Genomic DNA, 18,304 nt, shown 5'->3' with positions numbered 1-18,304 from the left:
TCATAAAGCGTCACACTGTTCAGCGGCAAGCGGCAGAAAGTATAAACATAGTAGTAGCAAGAGTAGTTTAGGTCCAACTATAGCAAACGAACTCTTGGAAACAATAGCTGTGGGTCTAAGGTGAGTGATTGTGTATGCTTGACAGCTTAACCCTATTCTGCCATATGGCACGAAATGGCTTAATATGCATGTAAAAAAATTATTTACACAAATAAGGTGTTATCTTTGTAACAGCTTTGATAATTTATCACTTCTCTATCAACAAAACACCTTTTTTCCTAATATAACTACCATTAACACATCATAAAATGGTTTAAAATGTTGGAAACCTGCATATTTTGACCATTTTTAGGCCAAATTTTGCCCTAAAAATAGCCCAAAAATGTCCATAAACTTTTTTAATATGATCCAAAGTAACTCGGATTTCTTTTTATTATATGTAGAAACACAGCAGTGTATTTAAAACTGCATAAAAATGCCACATTGATGTACTCATACACTTCAAAATTGTAAATGAAAATAATTTTTTGATCTTATTTGGCTATGAGCTCATTAATTATTCATGAGCTAATTTGCATAAAATTTACATAATTAAATATTAAACTTGTTTTTCTAAAAGCTTAAAGTCCTAGCTTGCCAATGGTATGCCACTTATTGGTTTTTACCCAACCAATAACACTGCAATGCAATAGTTAATATGATACCTCCACACCACTCAAATATACCACTTTTGTGGGGTAATAGAATAGGGTTAACAGTTGTTTTAATATTAGTTCTTATGCACTTAATTAATTTTGATTGGTTTTCTGGTGAATAACATGAGACATTCTATTACTCTTACGACCCATTATTCAAAATCGTGCTCTGTGATTTGTTAAAACACGTCACGTGAGAGCCCATTATTCTGCAATAATGGGTCATGCGCCGTAACACATTCTACACACAGCATTACGCTTGGTTACGTGTGCAATATTTCTGTGATACGCGCTGCCTCTTGCGCGTACGCGCTCCACCTTGAAGTAAACAATAAAATATTTGTGCCAAAAATGATATTTTCTCTTTAAATCACACTATTTTCTGGAAATAGAATAAAAATAAAGGGTGCAGCATTATCCTTTACATGCAAATAATATGTCCTCGGCAGTTAAAACGTTTAAATAATGGGTGCATTACCCTTTATTTCTTAAGTATAAGACTGTGATATTGGACAGTAGGTATCATCACTAAACATGCTTAATATGTGCACAACTAGTTTATTATATTTGACTGTGTTATTGATTATTTGTATTTTAGTCCAGCGTTGACAGCAGCTCTGCATGATCTGGCTCAGCAAATACCACGGTTAAAGAAGAGTATTCAAGATGGCCTTCTCTCAATTTTATCGTTGGTTTTGATGCAGAAGCCACTAAGGCATCCTGGTACCCCTAAGTCTCTCATGTCACCCGTGTCTCCATCAGGTAAGGTTCTGATGCAGAAGCCACTAAGGCATCCTGGTACCCCTAAGTTTCTCATGTCACTTTCGTGATGCAGAAGCCACTAAGGCATCCTGGTACCCCTAAGTCTCTCATGTCACCCGTGTCTCCATCAGGTAAGGTTTTGATGCAGAAGCCACTAAGGCATCCTGGTACCCCTAAGTCTCTCATGTCACCCGTGTCTCCATCAGGTAAGGTTCTGATGCAGAAGCCACTAAGGCATCCTGGTACCCCTAAGTCTCTCATGTCACCTGTGTCTCCATCAGGTAAGGTTTTGATGCAGAAGCCACTAAGGCATCCTGGTACCCTAAGTCTCCATCATGTCACCTGTGTCTCCATCAGGTAAGGTTTTGATGCAGAAGCCACTAAGGCATCCTGGTACCCCTAAGTCTCTCATGTCACCTGTGTCTCCATCAGGTAAGGTTCTGATGCAGAAGCCACTAAGGCATCCTGGTACCCCTAAGTCACTCATGTCACCTGTGTCTCCATCAGGTAAGGTTCTGATGCAGAAGCCACTAAGGCATCCTGGTACCCCTAAGTCTCTCATGTCACCTGTGTCTCCATCAGGTAAGGTTCTGATGCAGAAGCCACTAAGGCATCCTGGTACCCCTAAGTCTCTCATGTCACCTGTGTCTCCATCAGGTAAGGTTTTGATGCAGAAGCCACTAAGGCATCCTGGTACCCCTAAGTCTCTCATGTCACCTGTGTCTCCATCAGGTAAGGTTTTGATGCAGAAGCCACTAAGGCATCCTGGTACCCTAAGTCTCTCATGTCACCTGTGTCTCCATCAGGTAAGGTTTTGATGCAGAAGCCACTAAGGCATCCTGGTACCCCTAAGTCTCTCATGTCACCTGTGTCTCCATCAGGTAAGGTTTTGATGCAGAAGCCACTAAGGCATCCTGGTACCCCTAAGTCTCTCATGTCACCTGTGTCTCCATCAGGTAAGGTTTTGATGCAGAAGCATCACTAAGGCATCCTGGTACCCCTAAGTCTCTCATGTCACCTGTGTCTCCATCAGGTAAGGTTCTGATGCAGAAGCCACTAAGGCATCCTGGTACCCCTAAGTTTCTCATGTCACCCGTGTCTCCATCAGGTAAGGTTCTGATGCAGAAGCCACTAAGGCATCCTGGTACCCCTAAGTCTCTCATGTCACCTGTGTCTCCATCAGGTAAGGTTTTGATGCAGAAGCCACTAAGGCATCCTGGTACCCCTAAGTCTCTCATGTCACCCGTGTCTCCATCAGGTAACTATAGTTTTCGGCAAGGTTCTTCTGCGGTATGCCGATTTAAAGCATAAACATGGTGGGGTTCTGATTGCCTAATTGAATCACGTCATCATCACATCGGCACCTCATTTGTAGGCCTGTTATCGACAAATGATTTCTAATTCAACACACTTCAACATACTTAATTCCTGGTTCGTTCTACTTCCGGGTTTGGGTCAACTTCGGGAGGTAATTTTCGATGAAAACATGATCGTACGGTTAGCTTATTCGACAAAATAGCATGGAAATTTCATTTTTTTTCTTTTTAATATGTGTCACAAAGTGTCGAAAAAGGACAGTTTATTTTGACATGTCGGATTTAGGGTAATATCGATGATAATACGACACATACGACAGTCGATAACAGGCCTATTAGAAAGTGACAGATTTAAGCCAGGAATACAAACATGATATGGGGAACATGTAAACAAAACAAAAATCATGTAAACATGAAAAAAAAAGTTAGCTTGAAATGTCAGAAATGGACAGAGCTCAAAGCCGGGACTTCAGTGGTGCAAAGCGGGGACAGAACTGCAATGATAACCAAATACCAAAACATATTATTTTTAAATGGCTGATGTAAAAATTTAAAATTGGAGTATTTTCAACATTAATTAGACTCAATGGCTATTCCACCTGAAATCCATACACCCCCTGTGGAAGACATGGCCTTAATCTTCAACACAGGGAGTGTATATTACAAATGGGAGTTGCCCACTCAGACCAATTTGAAATTTGCACTACCTGTGTGGAAGATTAAAGTCATGTCTTCTATAGGGGGTGTATGGATTTTAGTTGGAATAGCCCATTTGCCACCTATTCATAGTAGCCTTTGTATTGTTTTCAGGTTTAGGGCCGGGTGTACTGGAGACTGGTGATCTTACAAGTATGGTGCTTGCTCTACGGACACTAGGTAGCTTTGACTTTGAAGGTCATTCTTTGACACAGTTTGTACGTCATTGTGCAGATCATTTTCTATCCAGTGAACATAAGGAGATAAGAATGGAGGCAGCTAGGACATGCTCTAGGCTTCTACAACCCTCCATCAATGTGAGTATGTTATGTTAATTCAACTACAGGAGTCAACCATTGTTAAACTGTATTACAACTAGAGATGCCAGTTTCCCAAATCTATTTGAATTTCCAAATTTTAATAAATTACTGAAAAATTCTGATTTTTTTTTTTTTATTGATTTTTTATTTGGAGGGTCCCTGGACATAGAGCCAAGTGCTACAATCATTTGTGGTTGACTTAAAAAAAATTGGGGAAAAAAATCACCAAAAAATTACAATTTTGTGTCTAAAAGGTACCACTGGCCGTGAAGCGCTGCACTCCGGTTGCTACGCTCCCTATGGCTCACAATTGTCTATTATTTTCAGAATTTATTTTGGCAAGTCACTGACATCTCTGTATAACTGCCATCTCTCTCATCATTAACTTTTTTATTTTTTCTGTTTGATTTATTAGTTGCGTAGCACTCGACCACACCCAATCAGCGCCAATAACACCCAGGTTGTAGCTGATGTACTGAGTAAATTACTGGTGGTTGCTATCACAGATTCAGGTAGGTTCACACCCGATCAGTGCCAATAACACTCAGGTTGTAGCTGATGTACTGAGTAAATTACTGGTGGTTGCTATCACAGATTCAGGTAGGTTCACACCCGATCAGTGCCAATAACACTCAGGTTGTAGCTGATGTACTGAGTAAATTACTGGTGGTTGCTATCACAGATTCAGGTAGGTTCACACCCGATCAGTGCCAATAACACTCAGGTTGTAGCTGATGTACTGAGTAAATTACTGGTGGTTGCTATTACAGATTCAGGTAGGTTCACACCCGATCAGTGCCAATAACACCCAGGTTGTAGCTGATGTACTGAGTAAATTACTGGTGGTTGCTATCACAGATTCAGGTAGGTTCACACCCGATCAGTGCCAATAACACTCAGGTTGTAGCTGATGTACTGAGTAAATTACTGGTGGTTGCTATCACAGATTCAGGTAGGTTCACACCCGATCAGTGCCAATAACACTCAGGTTGTAGCTGATGTACTGAGTAAATTACTGGTGGTTGCTATCACAGATTCAGGTAGGTTCACACCCGATCAGTGCCAATAACACTCAGGTTGTAGCTGATGTACTGAGTAAATTACTGGTGGTTGCTATCACAGATTCAGGTAGGTTCACACCCAATCAGTGCCAATAACACTCAGGTTGTAGCTGATGTACTGAGTAAATTACTGGTGGTTGCTATTACAGATTCAGGTAGGTTCACACCCGATCAGTGCCAATAACACTCAGGTTGTAGCTGATGTACTGAGTAAATTACTGGTGGTTGCTATCACAGATTCAGGTAGGTTCACACCCGATCAGTGCCAATAACACTCAGGTTGTAGCTGATGTACTGAGTAAATTACTGGTGGTTGCTATCACAGATTCAGGTAGGTTCACACCCGATCAGTGCCAATAACACTCAGGTTGTAGCTGATGTACTGAGTAAATTACTGGTGGTTGCTATCACAGATTCAGGTAGGTTCACACCCAATCAGTGCCAATAACACCCAGGTTGTAGCTGATGTACTGAGTAAATTACTGGTGGTTGCTATCACAGATTCAGGTAGGTTCACACCCGATCAGTGCCAATAACACTCAGGTTGTAGCTGATGTACTGAGTAAATTACTGGTGGTTGCTATTACAGATTCAGGTAGGTTCACACCCGATCAGTGCCAATAACACCCAGGTTGTAGCCGATGTACTGAGTAAATTACTAGTGGTTGCTATCACAGATTCAGGTAGGTTCACACCCAATCAGTGCCAATAACACTCAGGTTGTAGCTGATGTACTGAGTAAATTACTGGTGGTTGCTATCACAGATTCAGGTAGGTTCACACCCAATCAGTGCCAATAACACTCAGGTTGTAGCTGATGTACTGAGTAAATTACTGGTGGTTGCTATCACAGATTCAGGTAGGTTCACACCCGATCAGTGCCAATAACACTCAGGTTGTAGCTGATGTACTGAGTAAATTACTGGTGGTTGCTATCACAGATTCAGGTAGGTTCACACCCAATCAGTGCCAATAACACTCAGGTTGTAGCTGATGTACTGAGTAAATTACTAGTGGTTGCTATCACAGATTCAGGTAGGTTCACACCCAATCAGTGCCAATAACACTCAGGTTGTAGCTGATGTACTGAGTAAATTACTGGTGGTTGCTATCACAGATTCAGGTAGGTTCACACCCAATCAGTGCCAATAACACTCAGGTTGTAGCTGATGTACTGAGTAAATTACTGGTGGTTGCTATCACAGATTCAGGTAGGTTCACACCCAATCAGTGCCAATAACACTCAGGTTGTAGCTGATGTACTGAGTAAATTACTAGTGGTTGCTATCACAGATTCAGGTAGGTTCACACCCAATCAGTGCCAATAACACTCAGGTTGTAGCTGATGTACTGAGTAAATTACTGGTGGTTGCTATCACAGATTCAGGTAGGTTCACACCCGATCAGTGCCAATAACACTCAGGTTGTAGCTGATGTACTGAGTAAATTACTAGTGGTTGCTATCACAGATTCAGGTAGGTTCACACCCGATCAGTGCCAATAACACTCAGGTTGTAGCTGATGTACTGAGTAAATTACTGGTGGTTGCTATTACAGATTCAGGTAGGTTCACACCCGATCAGTGCCAATAACACTCAGGTTGTAGCTGATGTACTGAGTAAATTACTGGTGGTTGCTATCACAGATTCAGGTAGGTTCACCCCCGATCAGTGCCAATAACACTCAGGTTGTAGCTGATGTACTGAGTAAATTACTGGTGGTTGCTATCACAGATTCAGGTAGGTTCACACCCAATCAGTGCCAATAACACTCAGGTTGTAGCTGATGTACTGAGTAAATTACTGGTGGTTGCTATCACAGATTCAGGTACCTGAATCTGTGATAGCAACCACTCAGGTTGTAGCTGATGTACTGAGTAAATTACTGGTGGTTGCTATCACAGATTCAGGTAGGTTCACACCCAATCAGTGCCAATAACACTCAGGTTGTAGCTGATGTACTGAGTAAATTACTGGTGGTTGCTATTACAGATTCAGGTAGGTTCACACCCGATCAGTGCCAATAACACCCAGGTTGTAGCCGATGTACTGAGTAAATTACTAGTGGTTGCTATCACAGATTCAGGTAGGTTCACACCCGATCAGTGCCAATAACACTCAGGTTGTAGCTGATGTACTGAGTAAATTACTGGTGGTTGCTATCACAGATTCAGGTAGGTTCACACCCGATCAGTGCCAATAACACTCAGGTTGTAGCTGATGTACTGAGTAAATTACTGGTGGTTGCTATTACAGATTCAGGTAGGTTCACACCGATCAGTGCCAATAACACTCAGGTTGTAGCTGATGTACTGAGTAAATTACTGGTGGTTGCTATCACAGATTCAGGTAGGTTCACACCCAATCAGTGCCAATAACACTCAGGTTGTAGCTGATGTACTGAGTAAATTACTAGTGGTTGCTATCACAGATTCAGGTAGGTTCACACCCAATCAGTGCCAATAACACTCAGGTTGTAGCTGATGTACTGAGTAAATTACTGGTGGTTGCTATCACAGATTCAGGTAGGTTCACACCCAATCAGTGCCAATAACACTCAGGTTGTAGCTGATGTACTGAGTAAATTACTGGTGGTTGCTATTACAGATTCAGGTAGGTTCACACCCGATCAGCGCCAATAACACCCAGGTTGTAGCCGATGTACTGAGTAAATTACTGGTGGTTGCTATCACAGATTCAGGTAGGTTCACACCCGATCAGTGCCAATAACACTCAGGTTGTAGCTGATGTACTGAGTAAATTACTGGTGGTTGCTATTACAGATTCAGGTAGGTTCACACCCGATCAGTGCCAATAACACCCAGGTTGTAGCCGATGTACTGAGTAAATTACTAGTGGTTGCTATCACAGATTCAGGTAGGTTCACACCCGATCAGTGCCAATAACACTCAGGTTGTAGCTGATGTACTGAGTAAATTACTGGTGGTTGCTATCACAGATTCAGGTAGGTTCACACCCAATCAGTGCCAATAACACTCAGGTTGTAGCTGATGTACTGAGTAAATTACTGGTGGTTGCTATCACAGATTCAGGTAGGTTCACACCCGATCAGTGCCAATAACACTCAGGTTGTAGCTGATGTACTGAGTAAATTACTGGTGGTTGCTATCACAGATTCAGGTAGGTTCACACCCAATCAGTGCCAATAACACTCAGGTTGTAGCTGATGTACTGAGTAAATTACTAGTGGTTGCTATCACAGATTCAGGTAGGTTCACACCCAATCAGTGCCAATAACACTCAGGTTGTAGCTGATGTACTGAGTAAATTACTGGTGGTTGCTATCACAGATTCAGGTAGGTTCACACCCAATCAGTGCCAATAACACTCAGGTTGTAGCTGATGTACTGAGTAAATTACTGGTGGTTGCTATCACAGATTCAGGTAGGTTCACACCCAATCAGTGCCAATAACACTCAGGTTGTAGCTGATGTACTGAGTAAATTACTAGTGGTTGCTATCACAGATTCAGGTAGGTTCACACCCAATCAGTGCCAATAACACTCAGGTTGTAGCTGATGTACTGAGTAAATTACTGGTGGTTGCTATTACAGATTCAGGTAGGTTCACACCCGATCAGTGCCAATAACACTCAGGTTGTAGCTGATGTACTGAGTAAATTACTAGTGGTTGCTATCACAGATTCAGGTAGGTTCACACCCGATCAGTGCCAATAACACTCAGGTTGTAGCTGATGTACTGAGTAAATTACTGGTGGTTGCTATCACAGATTCAGGTAGGTTCACACCCGATCAGTGCCAATAACACTCAGGTTGTAGCTGATGTACTGAGTAAATTACTGGTGGTTGCTATCACAGATTCAGGTAGGTTCACACCCGATCAGTGCCAATAACACCCAGGTTGTAGCTGATGTACTGAGTAAATTACTGGTGGTTGCTATCACAGATTCAGGTAGGTTTTGGAAACACGCAACTGTGTTATAATACTAGGAATATAAAATCTGTCGCCCTTATCCTTGGCTAAGAGTCACGTTCTAATATTTTTTCCAAATTGGGTGGCTTTGAAAATATGGTGCCCCCTTTGTGTAAGTAATTGACGAAACTGAAAGTTGGTTTTAAAGAGTTGTGCAATAAATAATTGTTGTAAGTTTACTCATTACCATCTTCTTTTGCATCATTCCTTCAGACCCAGATATCAGATATTGTGTGTTAGTTTCCCTGGACGAGCGCTTTGACGGACACCTGGCACAAGCGGAGAACCTAAGCGCCCTCTTTGTGGCTCTTAACGATGAGATATTTGAGATCCGTGAGTTGGCCATGTGTACCATTGGTCGTCTTAGCAACTTGAATCCGGCGTATGTGATGCCGTCGTTGCGCAAAACACTGATTCAGGTGAGTAAATTGACCATTTTGGTATATCCCAAAAGAATTTGCAAATGAAAACAGACCTATGTCATTGGCGATTTGCACATCATTATTGTGCATGCTTGACCAGTTCAACTTGCACAATGATAATTTGCACTTTGATGATTACATAGTCTAAGTTTCTTTGCAAAGGATTGTGGGAAATGCAAAAAATTGAATTGTTATAATTGTTATTGGAAATGATTAAGATATATTATGTAAAGTTTTATAAGGAAATTATGTCAGCCTCCTGAAGAAAAAGCAAGAAAGTATAATCCACATGTTTGTACATGGAGTTGTACGCAACAGCTCTTTGCACTTTCAGTGGACATGCTTGGAGTAAATCAGTAAAGAATATAATGTTGAATCAAAATAAGCTGACTGAAGAAGCAGTACCAATATTTTTTGAATCCAAGATTTTGAATCTGTCCAAACAAAAGGTTTCATACTGTAAATATTCAACTAATGGCACATATGAGCTCCCTTGACATGACAGGAATTTTAGGGACAAACTTAAAAGTGCCCTCCCGTAAAATTCCTACCAGCAAATAAGGGCACAGACCCTTAATTCTTGTTGGGGTTTTCAGAGGAGGGAGCTCTCTATTTGTATGTGAATTTAACATAAGGCAAAGGAGCCCATGTGCACCAGATACAGGGCCGGATTTACCTTTTTGGGGGCCTTGCGCCAGGCAAAAATTTGGAAATCGCCTAACTCGCCATGAGGAAGGCATGTACACTCAAGTGGCCAAGTTTTGGTTTACAAATAGGGCCTACTATATGATCGATTTTGCAAAAAAGTTCAATTTCAGACAATGTTATCCAAAAATGAAGGAGGTGAATTTTGTTATGCAAAGGGTCAGTGCTCGCGAAGCGTGCAACATTTTGTAATATTTGCATATTTTGGTCTAAAACATGGTGTTTCGGGCTATAAACAGAAACTTTGGGGGCCCAAAATTTTTGGGCCCTGGGCCATCTGGCCCTGGCCAGATAAACAGGTTTCAAACATTTCTCTCAACAAAAATGATTGGCTTACTTTGATTCAGTTTTGGCAAGCTTGAAATACAGAAATAATGTTTACTCTTCTTATTTGATTTCTGTTGCGTACATTTAGATTTTGACAGAGTTGGAGCATAGTGGTGTAGGCAGAAACAAAGAGCAAAGTGCACGTATGTTGGCTCACTTAGTATCCAATGCACCGAGACTTATACGACCATATATGGAACCAATTCTTAAGGTGAGTGTCATGGAAGTTATAATCTGTGACTCCTTAATTTTTGAATTTTGATAAAAAGGTTTATTGGCAGGGATTTTGTTTTCAGTGAAAACGTCAGTAGTGGACAATCTCCATACCACCCATGATGTCATACAAGTCACAGAGTAAAGCAGTACACTGGTGTAACATTTTTTCTGTAAGCTAGGGGTCAACTTCTCACAGGTGTTAAACACAAGATTGCACAGTCAAGATTGCACAGTAATATTGCAATGTAAAGTAACCAATGCTCAAGTTTGAATGTAATGCTCTCTTACCTAGCCTCTAATCCCTAAACTGAAGGAAGCTGGTCCCAACCCTATAGTTTGTTCTACTTAATGGGTGAAAATTATAAACTATTTTGGTTGTGTTACTGCGCTCATCAAAAAAGTCCCAACTTACGATCGTGTAAATTCACATAAACTCAGGCCAGTCAGGCAATGGGCAACTAGTGTAAGTCCAGCGTGAACGGTATTCTTTATCAATACACAATGTTATGAGTTATTTTTTTGTCAATTATAAGCCGAACAAACTATAATGCGGCCATCAATGTGTTAGCTGCTATAGGGTAACAAGTCCAGTAACACAGTGGGATAGAGATTTTTATTGACCATCAGTTGCGGTGTTTTTGACTCATTTTTTTGTATCCAATTAATTTCATACCCAGGCTCTGATCCCTAAACTGAAGGAAGCTGACCCTAATCCTAGTGTAGTCATCAATGTGTTAGCTGCTATAGGGGAACAAGCCCAGCAAGTGAGTGGGATGGAGATGAAGAAATGGATGGATGAATTATGTCCCATAATCCTGGATATGCTACAAGATTCATCATCGCTACGGAAACGAGAGGTATGTTGGATATTCAGTGTTTTAAGGTGTCAAAATCATGTGAGGATCAGAAATGATAAAACTTTACCTCAGTATTATGTTAGGGCACACTATTTCTTCAGCTTTACTTATTTGCTTAGATGACTACCTTTTTGAAACCCATACTAGTAAGGCTAAAAAAAATATTTGACTTGCCCTTTTAAGTGCCAACACCTGGGTTGGTCGGTCAAATTTGTTTTTGGTGCAGTTTCTGCAAAATATGGTGTGACGAAATGCCAGTGCTGCCAGCACTGGCATTGGTTCTGTAGATTCTACTGCATGCCACGGTCCATTTGGACTTGCTGATACTTTCTAGAGCTCAACATTTTCAAGCCTATTTTCAGATTCAGACATGAATTCAGGTTGGTTGTTACTGTTAGCCATATTATAAGATTATCTTGGCTATTTTTTGAAGATTTCCCAGAAAAGTATTATGATTTTTTTTCTGATGGAACAGAGTTTGCTAGTATTACAACATACTTGATTTTTTTGTATATTTACAGGTTGCTTTGTGGACTCTAGGGCAGTTGGTAGAGAGTACTGGTTATGTGATAGAACCGTATAACAAATACCCAAACCTATTGGATGTACTACTGAACTTCCTCAAGACAGAGCAGTCTTCTAATATCAGACGAGAGGTGAGTTTTAACGCATGTATACAGGCACACACCCATATACATCCACCCACAGCTACACACAATAGAGTACTAGTTATGTGATAGAACCGTATAACAAATACCCAAACCTATTGGATGTACTACTGAACTTCCTCAAGACAGAGCAGTCTTCTAATATCAGACGAGAGGTGAGTTTTAACGCATGTATACAGGCACACACCCATATACATCCACCCACAGCTACACACAATAGAGTACTGGTTATGTGACAGAACCATATAACAAATACCCAAACCTATTGGATGTACTACTGAACTTCCTCAAGACAGAGCAGTCATCTAATATCAGACGAGAGGTGAGTAGAAACTTCTTCACGCACATACCCCCACCCTACCCCTACACACACATCCACAACTATGTGTATACACTGACAACTGTGGACGTCAACCCACAGTACTAAGTTTTTACTTTGTCACATATTTGAGTGTTTTTGTCTTACCTTGGACATAGATCAATTTTCACTGCAGACGGACAAACTGGGGTCATTGCTTATAAATGCTTTGAAATACATACATACATACATACATACAACAAGGCTTTTATAACCCGCCATTTCATAAAGACCACAGCGGGTGTGATGATACAGCAAAACAATATTAAATCAACAAGCATAAAAAAATAATGACAGAGCAAACAAATATAAATGCAACAATTACAAACTCATTTTGGAAAGAGATATGATTTTAAATTTTTCTTGAAGATATTAAGCGATTTGGCAGTGCGCAGAGCAATTGGGATTTTGTTCCATAATCTTGGTGCACAGTAATAAAAAGATCTATCAGCAGCAGATTGGAGATTCCGTGGATGAATTTTGTGTTCCATGCTATAGAAATGCTATAGATGATCTAGGAACACTATCTGGAACAGTGAAACTCCGCTATTTAAACAGATTTCTTATGTGCGTACCCTTGTTTGCTGATGTTTATAAAAGCAAACCTACACACACACACCCCCACCCCCTTGTAAATGCTGCCAGGGGTGGGGGTGTGTGTATTCCAACCCACATCAAACTGAGGAGATATTTTTTACACACATTTTTTGACAGCAACCGCCATACTGTGGAGGTTGATCAAATCAGAAAATGTTTGGTAGTATACCCCCCTCTATGGCTCAAAAACACCATTTTTGAGGTTACCTCCAACTGTGGAGCTCCACGGTTGTTAGCAGATTCCACATTTGGTATGTGACAAAACACACACACCTCCACAGTTTGAATGAGTCACAAACGCACACACATCCCCTATGTCATACATATGAAAATATTTATCCTCAAGAAATATATACAGAGAAGTCCTGCATAATGCAATCATAATTATTGCTCATATTATTCCATTGCAGACCATTCGTGCTCTGGGCCTACTGGGTGCATTGGACCCATACAAACACAAGATGAATCAAGGATATGTAGAATTCAGGGATGGTGGTGCACAGAGTACAGGAGAAAGCAAGACTACGCAAGATGGTAAGCTAACTCTCTCCATGCGGGTGTCAACTGCAGACGACAAATAAGCCTTGTATTGGTTCAGTGGATCTTAAAATAGGTCTTGATATTTTGAGAGAATATCTCAAAACTTGGGACTTTTTAGGGTTGAAGTCTATAGCCAGCACACAGAGCATTAACTCAAAAAAATATTGTCAGCTAAAAACAAGGGTCACTACAAGATATGTATTCAACCTAATTATTAGCGCCCCTCCGCTAATAAACACCCCTGCATAATGTTTTGAATGACAACTGCTTAAGTGCCCTCTTTTCAATGCAACTGTTCAACTAAATTATCTTCTGAAACTTCCAGTTGATGATTATAATGAATTTGACTTCAGATACAATAAATTTGGGATGTTATGTGTGTATATTCCCCAGGCCTGTAACCAGGATTTTGGGGGTGGGCTGATATTGAAAATGTGGACTTTTTTTTCCAAAATTTGGACCTTTTTGGACTTGGAGGGGAGAGTGGATTTTAAGAAAGTGGAATTTTTGGGCCAAAAATGCATAAAACCTCTAATTTTTCACTCACTACGCCGCTAATGGGTATTTTTGGGTAAAAAAGGGGACTTTTTGGGCCTTTGGCGATTGGGGGGTGCTCACTCCCCGATTATGGGCCTAATATTCCCATTTACTGAGGCACTAACTAGGTCAAATGGTTTACATTCAGTAACTTTTTAATATTTTTTCTGGCTTTATCAAATTTTATTTATATTTTTATTATTGATCCATTGCAGCTGAAGATTACACCGCCAGTGAGATGTTAGTTAGTATGGGCAGCGCCAGTCTAGAGGAATTCTACCCAGCTGTAGCCATAGCAACCCTGATGCGTATTATGCGTGATTCATCCCTAGCCAGTCATCATACTGGTGTGGTACAAGCTATTACATTCATCTTCAAGAGTTTAGGAGTGAAATGTGTGCAATTCTTGCCTCAAATTATGCCAACATATCTCAATGTGATCAGGACATGTGACTCCAACATCAGAGAAGTAAGTTTTTGTTAGGTTGTTTTTGTTTGTTTGTGTGTTTAGATGCTTATTACTGATGGACAATTGATTTACTGTATTGTCTGTAATAGTCTCTAATAAACGCCCATAAGTTTTTCAATGAAAAAGTTGTGACTTCTCTCTAGTCCGAAGGGTCGCTAGTCCGAAGGTTCTCTAGTCCGAAGGGTCGCGAGTTTGAAAACCAAATTAATTTTGCTAATCCAAAGGTTCTCTAGTCCGAATATAGAATAAGGGCTAGGGTAAGGGTTAGGGAGCCTTATTCTATATTTGAACTTGAGAACCTTATTTATTATTCGGACTAGCGAACCTTCGGTTTGGAGAACCCGATATTCGGACTAGCGAACCTTTTTCAGAATGGTAAATTATGGTAATGGTAAATTACATGTACGAACTAGCGAACCTTCGGTCTGATAAGCCTTCAGACAAGGGAGCCTTCGGACTAGAGAGTTGTCACCGAAAAAGTGCCCGTAATGCAAATATTTCCATGTCATATCGTCTGAGTAAGCTTAAAACTTGGCATCAGTGATGGCCATCATGATCACTAAATTGCATGGACGAAACCTATTCTAACTTACACTTCCATCAAAATTATGGTAGATCACATTCTTGCTTAAAATACATTTAGAGATGTAATTTCGTAGCATTTACCAAGATGATATGATATTACATGGACGCCGCCATACTGGATTTGAACCCGGAAACGAACTGGAAGTGTACATACACCATGGCGATTTTCGCCCCCGATATTTAAGCTTTTTCCCTGAAATTTTGCTTCTAATAAATGCCCCCTTTTGAAAAATAGCACAGCCCTTGGGCATTTATTATTATGCTGGTATCATAGTATCATGCCTCTTGCTTGCTACTTTGCTGCTCAGTGGCGATATTTGTGTCATTGTGCAGTAGCGCCAGAAATGCTGGGGGTGACTAAGCGGCAAGCAGCGTCTCGCCGATAAATCAATCACCATGGCCGCTTTGCCTAAAGCCGCAGATTGCAAAGAACCAGAAGTTAACTTGTGAGTGGTGCTGCTTGTGATGTATGGCACTGCACGCTATTTTGGCCAATGAAAGGCTGGATTTATTACAAGCAACAAGTAATCCTCCTATCATTTTATCATATTTCATTTGTATAGAATATTAAAATTTGATGTTTTAATATTTATAACATATTTTGTTTTTGCTTTGCCAGTTTTTGTTCCAGCAACTTGGCATCATGATCTCTATTGTCAAACAGCATATCAGAAACTATCTGGATGATGTCTTTGATCTTATTGGGGTAAGTTATACCAATAGCAATACTGTAAAGATTCTCCTAATGACACATACTATAATTGGATCCCTTGACATAGTGGAATTTTAGGCACAAACTAATAGTACCCTCCTGGAAAAATCCACCAGCAAATAAGGACATGGACTGTTAAGTCGTATTGGGATTTCAGAGGAGTGGTCTCTCTATCTGTACATTAAATTTACCCTGATGTAAAGAAGCCCATGTGCACCATAGTATTAGGTGAATCTTTATGGTAATAAAGCGTGATCAGTTTCGCTGCACATTTGAGATTTATTTACGCAGTATTACTGCTGATACATCCGGTTTTTGATCGTGACCATTTTGTCATTGCTGATATGAATGGTTCCTGTGTTTTGTTTCGGCACCTTGCAGATTATTAGCTTAATAATAGCACATTAATAACACACATATAATGACTCTGATGAGATAGATTTTTAATTTTTTTAATAAACTTCGGAAAATGTTTGAAAAGTACACAAGTAAGTGAATCAGATACAACAAACTTTGTTTACTGAGGTTACTCCACCGATCCTGATTAATTTGTTGAAAAGTAGAGTGCTGAAATTTCGGCCACTTCATAGATAAATTTGGATATTATTACAGGCTGATGACAATTGTTAAGGTGCCAAACTGTGTTACTTGATAAAGTTTCATGATTCACAATTCAAATTTTTGTTTTGTTTACGAAATTACATTGCCCTGAAAATGGGACTCAGGCTTCAGTCAGGCTTTGTAAAAGAATTTTTTATGCAAATGACCCCCCAAACCCCTTTAAATTAATCAGAATCTGTAAAGAAGTTGCAATTTTTTTTTTCTTGCTTGCTTTGGTCAGTCGAATTCAATCAATTTTGCCTAAAAAGGAATAATTATGCATGCATACAGCAAAAACAAAAACACCCCAAAATACAAAATCTGGTCGCTTGGACTTGCAGGGCTGGGTTTTGTTGTCATGAAAGTTTTAACACTATATCACATTTGATATTTGACATTTCTTTTTTTGGGGGGGGGGGGCAATTTTGCGCAAAAGGAGGTATTTTCGTAATTTTTTTTTTTTTTTACCAGGGGGAGGGGAGCAACTGGGGGAAAGAGTTCAGACTGAAGGAGGATTTTCCCCATCCCCCTCCCCTATAGCTCCGGCACTGATTGTTTTATACAATATGCATGTTTTATAATACATTATTTTACTAGGTCATGTTAGCACTTTCAATGCCAACCATCATAAAATATAAAACTCCGAAAAATGGCTCCCAAATATCTCCCAAATACATCCAAATGGTCACAAATACACTCAAAAGTTTTTAATTTCTTCTTTGAAGAACAAGAGCAATTTCATATGTGACATGATCTGGTCCATGGGGCCAAAGGAGGCATTTTTGAAAATTGAGTTACTGTAATTATTACATTATACATAGTATACAATAGGCTATCATTTACTGAAAACACCAAAGGTCTGACATACTTGGTTCTAAAGTCTATTTTATTTTGATATGATGAAAATATTGTTACATGTACTACAACAATAATACAAACTTAAAACACAAAACATTGCATATTGTTCAAAGGGTGTTCAAGGAGGAATATATTCATTTATATTTACACAAAAAAGAAAAAGAAGTTCAGGAATGTTTTCAAATTGATTTAATAAGCATCACTTCCTGTTGTTTACAATGTTTCTGTGGCTGTTTTCATGCTGTGACCTTGGCTAACCCAAATCATGCGATTCCATTTGAAATACATCCACCCCTGCGGAAGACATGACCTTAATCTTCCACACAGGGAGTGTGAATTTCAAATGGGACTACCTGAATGGGTGACTTCATTTGAAATCTACACCCCCTGTGTGGGAGATTAAGGTCATGTCTTCCATAGGGGTGTATGGATTTCAACTGGAATAGCCCAATGTACACAGTAGTTGTTCCTCCACTCAAAGTGCATCAAATGTTATGAACTTTATTACGTTGAAGGTAATGGAAAACAACATTGTTATCAGCGGCGGCACCAGGAATTTTTTTTTGGGGGGGCTTTGGGGTAAAGTGAATTTCATGGGGGGGAATTTTACAAAAATTGGAGCAAAAGTAGATATTTTCGTAATTTGGGTTTTTTTATGGAGGGGGGGGGGGCAACTAGGGGCAAGAGTTGTGACTGAAGATTTTACCCCCATCCTCTCCCCCCATGAGTGGAACCGCCACTGATTGGTATATTATACTATGCATGTTAAAATACATGATAACTCGGTCATGTTAGCACTTTCATTGCCAACCATCATAAAATGTAAAACTTTAGAAAATCACATAGTAATTTTCATTTACCCAAATCATGCTATTCCAATTCTACTATTCACAATAAGAAATATTTTTTAGTTTGCGATAATATCGTGATGTATCATGGGAAAAGGTGCGACATCAATAATGTCACGTGAAATGTGAATATTACCATTTTATTACATATCGAACACGTGACAATATTTTTTATTTGTCAAAATATAAAAAAAAAAATATT

General features: G+C 39.9%; 1 protein-coding gene across 1 annotated transcript in view; it reads left to right on the top strand.

The window, feature by feature from the left end:
* Positions 1–18,304, top strand: part of LOC140167875 (serine/threonine-protein kinase mTOR-like) — a 245,616-nt gene that overhangs the window by 31,626 nt on the left and 195,686 nt on the right. Inside the window, exons 13-22 of the mRNA XM_072191165.1 lie at positions 1,294–1,457; positions 3,584–3,786; positions 4,205–4,301; positions 9,017–9,222; positions 10,346–10,468; positions 11,151–11,330; positions 11,852–11,986; positions 13,364–13,487; positions 14,246–14,499; positions 15,704–15,790. Coding sequence (XP_072047266.1) covers positions 1,294–1,457; positions 3,584–3,786; positions 4,205–4,301; positions 9,017–9,222; positions 10,346–10,468; positions 11,151–11,330; positions 11,852–11,986; positions 13,364–13,487; positions 14,246–14,499; positions 15,704–15,790 — 1,573 coding nt within the window. The remainder of the gene's footprint in view (positions 1–1,293; positions 1,458–3,583; positions 3,787–4,204; positions 4,302–9,016; positions 9,223–10,345; positions 10,469–11,150; positions 11,331–11,851; positions 11,987–13,363; positions 13,488–14,245; positions 14,500–15,703; positions 15,791–18,304) is intronic.

Source organism: Amphiura filiformis, chromosome 13 (assembly GCF_039555335.1).
Source record: "Amphiura filiformis chromosome 13, Afil_fr2py, whole genome shotgun sequence".
NCBI classification, from domain to species: domain Eukaryota; kingdom Metazoa; phylum Echinodermata; class Ophiuroidea; order Amphilepidida; family Amphiuridae; genus Amphiura; species Amphiura filiformis.
Note: the sequence above shows the minus strand (reverse complement) of the source record. Positions and strands in the feature narration are given on the sequence as shown.